The sequence below is a fragment of the Scophthalmus maximus genome, chromosome 3 (genome assembly GCF_022379125.1).
Source record: "Scophthalmus maximus strain ysfricsl-2021 chromosome 3, ASM2237912v1, whole genome shotgun sequence".
In the NCBI taxonomy this organism is placed as follows: domain Eukaryota; kingdom Metazoa; phylum Chordata; class Actinopteri; order Pleuronectiformes; family Scophthalmidae; genus Scophthalmus; species Scophthalmus maximus.
The window spans coordinates 29,318,059-29,329,515 of NC_061517.1; the positions used below are offsets into that span (position 1 = coordinate 29,318,059).

The window sequence follows — 11,457 nt, forward strand, 5'->3', positions numbered from 1 at the left end:
GCCTTCAAAATAAGACGTTTGCTCATAATACGCTGACCATTATGCCTTCGCTATGGGTTAAAATATTTATTCATTCATTCATTCATTCATTCCACTAACCCAAGCCCAACGTCAAAGTCATTTGGTACAAGTATGCACTTCATCATCTGTGAATCTCGTACACTATGAATTTATACGGTGAAAGTCCAGACAGGAAGTGACGTTGGTGTCATACTCGCCTAACTTGACAAGACTCTTAAGCGGCGTTGGTCGGGCACACGCTCCATTCATCTTTGCGTCTTTCCATACCGGCGTCGGACAACTGGCGTCGTTCGTCTGAAGAGGTCTTCGGCATGTCAGGCTCAATTTCCCCGCCTCCCTCGGCTGAGGCTGTGAGGACCGAGGGCTGTGTCCCCCCGGGATACAAGCCCTTCAAACCCGAGGAGCACGGCCTGGAGCGCGGGTTCCGTCTCACAGCCTTCTCGGACCTGAAGGGATGAGGCTGCAAGGTCCCGCAGGAGGCTCTGCTCAAACTCCTGGCGGGACTGGAGCCGGACCGGGCCGACGCCACAGCGAAGGCTGGCGGAGACCAAGCGACGGACTTCGGCCAAGAGTTGCCCGGTCCCCGACTCGGTAAGGGACAAGTTCGGAATTAGCCGAGACGGCTAATTTATGTACATGGCGGTTGACGTCAGTTAGCTAGCTGTGCCGTAGCTAACCATGCTAGCTTGTGTCAACTAATTGCCGTTCATTTGACAGACTGACAGCTTTGAGGGGAATAAAAAAGGCCACTTTGTTTTAAATAGCCCCCAGCTATCAAAAGTGTTTACATGATATACACACAGTAAAAAAATTGTCACCTGGCTACATCGTGAATGCTTTTAATGGATAATAGCCAGCTTAAGAAGAGGACACAGGTCCCGCGAGTTGTCGAGTTACCAAAGCGTGACTCGGCAGAACTCCGCAGAACTCATTTCAGAGGTTCAAGGGTTATGAGGTCGTGAACCGCCATTTCCTCGAGTAAATGAGTTTCATACCTTGGCTGGAGGAAACTGCACTGAGTTCCGTGTCTTTTACAGGTGGAGGGTATTGCATGTAGTAACACTGAGTGTCCACGAACCGATCAACCACCAGTACAGTCACGTATAACAATAAGTATTGTGACTCTCAAATGAAACTGAACACTTCAGGTTAAAAAGTCCATATTTATTATAGGGCTAGTGTATGACATTGCCAGACATATCACACAGACGTGTTTCCCTCCTCCTCACTGTTGTGTTCTTTCCAGGTGTGGGGATGGACTGCTGTGTGATTCCCCTCAGACACGGAGGACTCTCCCTGGTCCAGACCACAGACTTCTTCTACCCTCTGGTGGAGGACCCCTACATGATGGTGAGTCAGGTCACGGGCAGGTGGCCGTCGCACACGTGGCTGCCGTTCACTTGGCGTCTCTCTCCGTTTCATTCATTCGTTTTGCGCAATCACCGAGAGCTTTCGCCCTTCAGAAACAACCCAGTTACGACGTCAGTTGACCCAGGCACATTCAATCACAGTCAGTTGATACAACAAACTACGCATTCACATCTCTGTACCTGCTAGACAAGTCGCCAAAATTGAGCAGTGTGGCCCCCTTATGTAAAACTAACCTAGAGCTGAATATACCACAAACAAACCTTCATCAAACATTCATTGAATGGAGCACAGTAAATGTGAAACCAGACGGCCACACAGTTATATGGGGACGTGTAACTTATAATCACCTCTTGTGAATGTGTATGTGACCATGGCAATGCATATTTGAGACTGTGTTCTTGTTGGTGTAATATTCTACTTGGTCATTGTTATATAGATTTGAAAAAAACAAACAAGCCACACTCTGTCTGTCATCACTGATTAACCTGACAGTGAAGGTTAGTGTCTGTTATTAACATACACATTTCCTAAGAATTTTATATGCCTTAGAAATGTCATTTGCACTGTATAGTTAATGGCTGAATATGTGTAAGTGATAAAAGTCAGGAAACAGAAATAAGACTTGTGTGTTGTTGTTTTTTTATTCATTATATTTTTCTTAAATTCAATTATATAAAATAGTACATTAAATTGCACCTCAAGACAAAAATTAGAAAACATCTGATCAGGTTGGATGGATAGACTTAGGACCTACGCCTCTTTTTTATGATTGTTATAAAGATAACAGTTCTAGGGGAGAGACAGGTTGTTATTCAGGAGGCAATACAGTAAGACTTTCTTCCAAATAAAATACAGTTGCTCTGACAGTCATTTACCTGTCTTTTTCTCTCTCTTTGTCTCTCAGGGCAGGATAGCATGTGCTAACGTCCTCAGTGATCTCTACGCGATGGGCATTACAGAGTGTGACAACATGCTGATGCTGCTGAGCGTCAGCCAGAAGATGAATGACAAGGTAAAGTGTGTTCACGCGCTTTTATTTGTTGACGTCCCCTCTGTGTATCCTCTATTAATCTCACGTGTGTATGTCAATTCTCTTGTCATTATTCGTAACGGTCTGCCCGCATGCGTGTGTCCAACCACAGGACCGCGAGCGGGTGATGCCACTTATGATTCAAGGTTTTCGCGATGCAGCAGAGGAGGGAGGGACCTCTGTGACGGGTGGTCAGACTGTGATCAACCCCTGGATCATCGTAGGAGGAGTAGCATCAGTCGTTTGTCAGCCGAACGAGTTCATCATGTGAGTCGCACACATCTTTGTTACCTTTCCTCCAATATCCTGGTACAGTCTGAATCTTTGATGCTTTTCATGGCATTTTGTGATGAGGTATCTGAAATCAAATGTTGTTTGATTGCCTCTTGTAGTTCAAATTCGGGAAGTAGTTACCCAAAATGCACTTCATCAGGCCCTACCAGGATGTACTTGACCTGTCACAAGTATTTATAGCCTGCTGGTTAATAGATTTTAGTCTGAGTTGATTACAGCAGCCACAGTTCCAACACACAGCTCAGCTTGTCCGCTGGCTGTGTCCCGCTGATCTGAGGACCTTTTACACAGCAGATATGTTGATGTCATGTAGCAGAACATGCACAGGTTCAAATATTTTTAATGAGCAAATTCCTTGTCTTGAAATTACTATTTCCACCTGTGATCTTCTGCTGTAACAAGTCAAAATATCAGTTTTGTCTGAAGAATGTCTACTGTGGTCAGTCTTAGTGGACAAACCAGGGACTCTGACTCAAAGGATTTTTCTCTGTATCTCTGATAAATGTTGATGTTAAATGGTCAATTTAGAAAGAGATGTAGATGTCTTACATAGTTCCAGGTTTCCGCTGCTATCATAGTAAAGGCCAACAAGGCCCCAACCAGGCCAATGAAAAATGACTCCCAACAAAATATTTTGAAATATCCATTCATTCTGAGATCAATAATCATTTGCGTTTGGGTGGATCTGTGAAAGCACTTTGTGAGTGAGTTTACATCTGTGTCGTTGCCATTTCCCATGAATTCCCTTTACTGTGGCAGTGTGCTACAGTTTCAAAATGAACCAAATTAGTTTTCCACACTCGGGTAAGATCTCTAAACTTGTCTTTTGCACTGTTGCTTTATTAGAACTGTGCAGCGCTCCTTGTTCCACTCTCTCTCAATCAGCAGCGCTAGGAGAAATCCTGCTGCATCTGTGCATCCTCAAAACATCCACTTTTTTACCGACCTGTCACTCGGCCTCTGTTGCGCATGAGAGCAAACGGCGTACTTTCACATGAGCGAGCGCCCATCCTATCAGCCCGTGGCTTCATTTTTGTACAGTGGGAGGAAGTGGAGATGTGTCATTCATCTTTATTTACAGTCACTGGTCTCTATCATCACTATCTAATGAAGGCAAAGTAACAGGGCCATTACAGAACTCCACCTCTTTAATAAACTGGGTTTTAGAGCTAAATTGCCCATGCAGTCTCCTACATAAAGGGTAATTTAAACCGTTTTGAAAACAGTAACAATAAGTGTTTGTTTGTTTGTTTTTCCAGGCCCGATGGTGCAGTACCCGGTGACGTCTTGGTTCTGACTAAACCTCTGGGGACCCAGGTGGCTGTGAACGCTCACCAATGGCTCGATCAGGTCAGCCACTCAACTCTGTTCACACCAACACTACCTGGATTGTTGTCATGAGGTACCAACATTTTCCTTCCCTGACCCTCTTTTTATACGTCTCCCCAGCCTGAGAGGTGGAACAGGATCAAGCTCGTCGTCACCAAAGAGGAAGTAAAGGAGGCCTATCAGGAAGCTATGTTCTCCATGGCCTCACTAAACCGCACAGGTTTGTACCATCGTGTCCTGCAGTCATCACTGCTCGGAAATGTATTCATCATTTCATTTACAGCTGAGTGATTCTATAATAGGAGGTTTTGTGTGTTTACCCTCAGTCATAATAATAAAGGATAACTTGACTGTACCTGCATCTAATAATAATAATATATTTGATTTATAAAGCGCTTTTCATGTACCCAAATCTACTTTCTTTCTACTACTCCACTTTTTCATATTAATGTTTTTGTCTCCAGCCGCGGGCCTAATGCACAAGTTCCAGGCCCACGCTGCAACAGATGTGACCGGTTTCGGGTTATTGGGACACGCCAATAACCTGGCAGCCCAGCAGCGAAACGAGGTGGCCTTCGTCATCCACAACCTACCGATCCTCGCCAAGATGACTGCCATCAGCAAAGCCTGCGGTAACCTGTTCAACCTGGTCCAGGGCACGTCAGCGGAGACTTCTGGTACGATCAATGACATTAACGCACAATAAATGTTGTCTTTGAAGGGACAGACCATGATCCTCCTGTCAAAAATGACAGGTCCAAGTGGTTGAATTGATGATCTGTCATCTCAACTATTGACCCCAAATCCCTCTTCCCCGTGCCCCCCAGGTGGGCTGCTGGTGTGTCTTCCCAGAGAGCAGGCAGCCAAGTTTTGCTCGGAGATGAAGAGCCAGAGCTCTGCAGCTGGAGGTCCGGGAGTGGCTGGCGGCGCGTGGATTATTGGAATAGTTGAGAAAGGCGACCGCCGCGCTCGCATCATTGACAAGCCTCGCATCATCGAGGTGCCACCACGAGGAAGCCAGGCAGTAAATCAGGACAACAGCTCCACCAGCCCCGCTCCCAGCCCCAATCTGTCATAGACACTGCCGCTCCACTAACACTGGTCCTGTGTGTGTGTGTGTGTGTGTGTGTGTGTGTGTGTGTGTGTGTGTGTGTGTGTGTGTGTGTGTGTGTGTGTGTGTGTGTGTGTGTGTGTGTGTGTGTGTGTGTGTGTGTGTGTGTGTGTGTGTGTGTGTGTGTGTGTGTGTGTGTGTGTGTGTGTGTGTGTGTGTGTGTGTGTGTGTGTGTGTGTGTGTGTGTGTGTGTGTGATGTTGCTGAACTTTTCGCCCCCCCTTTTCAGTCAAATTCCTGAGAGCATATAGACCAAATTCACTGTCATCTTCTCCAGTGGCAGGAATGAGCAGCAGACACCATTTTTCATCTTTGGAAGGAGCTGTTGAAGAAGCCATTCCTTTCTACATTTTCAAATGAAATGTAAATCAAGGTTGTATGCTGTACTAACCCACCCCACCCCTTTCTCTGATCTGCACTCTACCCCTTTCTTAATTCATATTGACTTTATAATTTATCTGAATGCTAAAAAAAAAAAAGTTCCAGGAAAGGATTCTTGACAGGAAACATTCCACATCAAACTTGCCAAATTGGATGGGAATTGTGTGTGAATGTGTGTGAGTATTTTATCATTTGTCTGGGGGTGCTTTGCTGTGGGGAAGTGGGGCAAAGGTTTATCTTGACTGTTTTTGGAAAGTGGATGATGTTAATGTCTGTGAATGTACAAGGTGAAAAAAAAAAAAAAAAAAAAAGGTTTCACATGGCCCCGGCACCTGGCTCCGCCCACAGCCCAGAGGAAGGCTTGAGCAGCTTCCTTTGGGCCGGCTGGGCAGTGGTCAGAATGTCCGTCTGTGTCAGCTGATTGACAGTCCAGCCCAGAGTCCCTCCCACCCTTCCTTTTTAATGAAGCTCTGCTTTTTAAACCCCGGCCAGCGGGGGAAAGTGGAGTGGATGCTTGCCTTTGGATCGGGGTCGGACTCACTGGAGGTCTAAAGCTGCGTTTGTATATTTCCTTTTCACAATCAATAAAACCATCAACTCGGACTGAAGCACTGTGTGGGTGTTTGTGTGAGTATAGATTGAACTAAAGTCAACTCATGTTGGACCCTGTTTAAAGGGTTTGATTAAAAAAAATACATACAATTTTTATCTGACCACTTCCATTATCACCTAGGCAAACCATTTTTAAGCCTCATTGACATCTGTGGTTTCTGGTTGTCCCTCATTTCAATTCTCAATATCTCAGGAACGCCTTGAGGAAATGTATTCAAATTTAGCACAAATGTTCACTTTGGTTCAAAGATGACCTGATTAAAAGTAGGTAGTCAAAGGTCCAAGTTTTGAATTAATAAACTGACCATGGCAAATTTTAAACAAATGTCAAATTGGATAAAAAAATGTTAATTTTATATCCAAAACTTAGTTTAGACATTATGATGTTCTACGAAAAGTTTTCTAGTCATTATTAAACGGCGTAATTTGGGAACAGAAAGAGATAATGACCATGTTTCCTGACCAGGTGACTTGTCATGAAAGCCCTGTGTGGAAATATGTGAATCATGAGCATGGAGCTCAAAAAAACCTCACAGTGACTAGATACAGCATTAAAGTTATGAATTACATCTGTGTTTTTCCTTCCAAGAAATCATATTTTGCCATGAAAATAGTTTTTGTATTCCTACATAGAGTTAAAATTAGGACTAAATAAAATTTTCTGCAGTTGGCCAATACTTTTCAAGAGCAAATTTACATCAAGATCTAAACTACTCAATTACTAAACATCTTGTTACTATGGAGTCATTTATCAGTATGCGCCAAATGAGCTGGGACAGCCTGGTGTCGCAAACTGTACCAAAGAAACCATCAGTCAATCCATTTCTAAATATACAGTGTGTTCATTCAACCTGTGCAATAATATCTGTCCAGTCTCTGCAATAATTAACCATCTTTATCTAGTAATAATATCAACTATTCTCTAGACATTTAAATGGCGACTCGTCATTCTTCCTCCCCCTCTCAGACAGGAGTACTGTACCTCAATTTTCATGTACCTTTCGGAAAGCCTGGGACCGGTCTGCGAGGTCATAGGGGTGAAGGGACAGGAGGACCACCCTGTGAGATGCATGCTGGAGTCCTTCATGCAGTTCAACCCAGAGCATAATGAACTGTCCCGACAAAGAAGTGATGCCCCAGCACGTAGTACCTCAGTGACCTAATGGCCCACTTCATGGCCAGGCACTATTTCTCCACTGGGGAGTATCTTGTCTCCCAGTCCAAGAAGCTTTACTAGGTGGACTAGAGTTGTAAACCTTTTTTTTTTGGAAAAGTTCTGAATCCATCACCGCTCTTATGTTCTTCTGTTGGACAGGCTGGAGATGGGAGAGGTCCACTGCACTGGGCTGGAAGATGTTGGTGGGGAACGCCTGTTCCCAGTCAAGGGTACGGATGAGGAGCCGCAGTTGGACAGGCTGCTGGATTGGCAGTGAAGTCATCTGAATCTCCTTCAACAGTTTTACATGAAAACTCTGATGTTTTTTATGACATTTGTCAGGTATGTGCAGTTCATAGGATACGTTTCTGATCTGTCAAGGCCACCCGTTATTTGGCCAACAGCTTACTGCCACTGGTTGGGAGTAACAGCGACACCAGCTGGCCTGGATGAAAAGTTCTAGTTGCCTTGTGCAGTCCTCATGTGTTCCTGTGCTATTCTTCCTATTATCCTCATATTGACTAACATCATTTATCCTTGGGGATCAATTTGACCCCAGCCGTTTAAACCTCCAGAAAACTATTATAATCAAAACTTTTAACCAAGTTTATGTCTTTGGTAGTTAACGAGTGTTTGTTGACTGCCTAATAGCCCTTTAAACAAAAGATAACCCCCGCCCACCAACCCTTACATCCATCCATACACCCAGAATGCCTATTATGTGACTATGGAAAAATATGCAAATCACCATAAAATCTCTTTAGATCTTTAGAGACATGGTGAATACAAACATTGCCCTTCAAGTATCAGTATTACAATGGCTTGCTGTTGCTTCAACTTATGACTTGTAGACCCCTGCCAAAATGAGCAACCCAATGTAGGTTTTCAAGCTGGTCAACTGTCCCCATAAACGCGCATCCCCTCCAAATTTGTCATCTCAACTATAGCCAATCAATCTATGGTGTTATGAAGATTTCTAATGCTGATTTCATGTCTTGGACATGACTAACAGTGTAAAGGGAGGGGCCAGGAACCATTTTGTCTACCCTGTCAGTCAAGTGGGAAGCAGGACCACAGTAACTTTACATTGTTAGAAGGTAACATGTCTGCTGGTGGTGGAGAGACAACGGGGGGATCAGCAATAAGGGTCTTATTCTCATCAGAGGAGGAGGCCTCATAATCAGAGTCCTCCTAAACATTATCCTTTAGATGTGACAAAACTGCATTGACTGAAACTTATTGTTACTGGTCATTTTCAGATGAGAGAGAGCATGAAGAGAAAGCCCACAGCGCAACAAGAGAAATGGTTTAGATGGCCATGGAAAAGTTTGCTTCTCCCCTGAACTATGTTTTCCTAGCAGCGGTTCTCGCACTACTACAGATATGGATAGGGCCCTGAAGCAGAGGAAAGTTTTTTGAAGATGATAAAATTGCATGTTATGGAGGTCTAAATACAACAACAACCAAAACTAAATGTGAGTAAAATGCTATTACTTCTTATATGTTTTATAAAGCTAAAACAGCCTAGGGTAAAATTGACCCCAAGGAACACAGATGCATACAACATGTGTACAGGACATTGAAAACATATGATCATGTTAATTTCATTTTCCCCCAGGTGTCCCCACTAAATTAGGAACAGTTATCAAATATGGAGCAAAAATATTTATACTAACTATTTACTTAGGGACGTTAAACATCGAATAGGGTCAAATTGACCCCAAGGATAACAGGAGGGCTAGGGCAGTCCTCTGTTCAATTCTCTCTGCGACAGTTACCAATGGGCAACAACGTACTGTAAATACGCAACCGGATTCTTATAGTGCTCGGGTCCAGTGGCCCCACTTACCTTGCATAGAGAAACTCCAGTGGTGAGAATCCTGTTGAAGCCTGTGGCAAACAGCAGTTTGTTCAGCCATTGGTCAGATTCCTCTAATTCCCCTCCTTGGGTCCCCATGTTAATGGGCAGTCCAAAATTCCTCTTTTCGTTTGTATTGTAACCATTTCTGGTCTTTCATCCACAGATTAATCCTGTATCACAAGGTTTCAAGTCGTAGTTAGTTACCTAATTCATGCTGCTCTATATTTGTGCCTCCTATATGTATAAAGATACATTTTATAATTGAGGTTGTATTAGTTATTAGGATATTATTCATGTTTATTAGGCATTTTGTATTTAATTTTGTTCTTTAGTAATAAAGGTACAAATTTAATGATATTTTGAGACAGATCAAAGATGTATAACATCAAACTACACACGCACACACACACACACACACACACACACACACACACACACACACACACACACACACACACAGTTATGACAATAACAACTGAAGCATGTTATAATTGTATTTATTTGTACAATAATAACATATATGCAATGAAAGGCATCAGAGGGGCATGTGCTGTATATACCCTGATCAGGCAATGCTGACTTTCTTTAATATTGTTATAATGCATTTCATAATGATGCCTCATCATGCCATATGTTTGGATGGTACCAATGAACTATCCAACAGTTAAAACAACAATGAGCCATCCAAAAGGAAAACAAATGATTGGGTGTCCTAAATAAGATGAAGATCATGTCGCTGATCTTACTTGTTTAAAGTTAATGCACTATACCTTGTGATCATCTGACTTCATAGTGAGATCATTCCTACCATATTGTATAGGATGCAGTGATACCTATATTTTCTGAACATTATAAGCTTTACATTGTCCCATTGGTTTTCATTTAATTTTATTTTTCTTTATTTCAAACAAATTACAGTGACACTGCATACAAAACCAAAAAATGTGTCATAAAAAATACTTATAAATAAATATATCCTATATGTCCAAAAATGAGGCAGAAGGAAGCCAAAGCTTATTAATTCCCACCCCTTAATCAACTGCTTATAATTAACTGTTCAAATTTAGCAGCTATAGACACCTATTTCCACCTAATAACAATGAATTATTTACATTCATACCCTAGTCAAATGTTTACAAAGCCAAGAGAGAGAGAGAAAAAATCCCTCATACAATACAGAATCTCTTAGTTATATATACCCCATCACTCTACTGTATAATCACCTATCTCGGTACAATCTGTTTAATGAATATCCCACTCCAAATCAGATACCCTCATCCCAATATCCTATAAAAAGGTGTTTTTGTACATTTTTTAAAAACTGAATTATGTTTGTGCAAAGTCTACCTCCAGTTCCAAACCCCTTCCACAAATCCGTCCCACAGATTGTTGTGCACATACTTTTGAGTTGTTCTCATCTAAACAATTGCTGAGAGAGCAATAGAAAAAAACACATTGTTGCTCTTGATCAGTACTCTCAACCTCCTCTGTGGTTGTACCCACTGCAGTTGTTGTTTCCAGCCTCTCCAACATCTTTCCGCTCGCCAGATGACAACAACACCAGCCACATTGTCACAAGCTCTGTTTATGTCTACACCAACTCTACAAAAACAACAAAAATCTTTTTGAGATTTTTCTGTTCAACTGCCTTTGTCAACTGGCCTCTAACACTATCTGTCTGATGTTGGTATGTGCTGTCCAGATAGCATATGATGAGTTTATCATATTTTTTGTGCTGTGCATGTCTTTAATGAACCAAGTTCTGTTCTTTAGAAAACTAGAAAACATCACCATCATCGATGGTTGAAGTGTGGCCAGTGATGCTGTGCCATTTGAAAGGAACAGCACGAGATCAGATCATGAATATCTGCCTTCATCTTCCTCCGCACTATTACTGTAAGTAAGCCATCTGCAACCAGAATAAATTTTGTGTACTGTGTAGATTGGCCTGCATTTTTTATGTACATAGTGATAAGAGAAAGAGCCTACTGTAAGAGTAAAGGATATCTCCATAGTCAAACAAGAGACATTTAAATTTACATGTATAGTCAACAATCATATGCATTCATTTTCACGTCCTGAGAAGAACCCCAATTTTAAAATTTGTAATATTCTCTTCCAGTTGCTCCACATCCCACAGCCGAATACCCATAATTCCAATTCAAATAGATTTGAATTGGAATTATGAGTTTTTGACCATGAAACACATTTTCTCTTTTGGGCACACAGTAAGCCTTCTACCTTAAACTGCATTAAAGGTCGTTTACATAGTTTATATTGTTGTGTTTTGGC

General features: G+C 42.3%; 1 protein-coding gene across 1 annotated transcript; it reads left to right on the forward strand.

Moving 5' to 3' along the window:
* Positions 1 to 204: 204 nt before the first annotated feature.
* Positions 205 to 6,144, forward strand: sephs3 (selenophosphate synthetase 3). The gene is made up of 8 exons (XM_035644597.2): positions 205 to 612; positions 1,268 to 1,371; positions 2,297 to 2,404; positions 2,535 to 2,689; positions 3,976 to 4,066; positions 4,166 to 4,265; positions 4,510 to 4,722; positions 4,873 to 6,144. Exons 1-8 carry the CDS (start codon positions 333 to 335, stop codon positions 5,121 to 5,123), a joined length of 1,302 nt encoding a protein of 433 aa, XP_035500490.2. The 5' UTR covers positions 205 to 332; the 3' UTR covers positions 5,124 to 6,144.
* Positions 6,145 to 11,457: the final 5,313 nt, after the last annotated feature.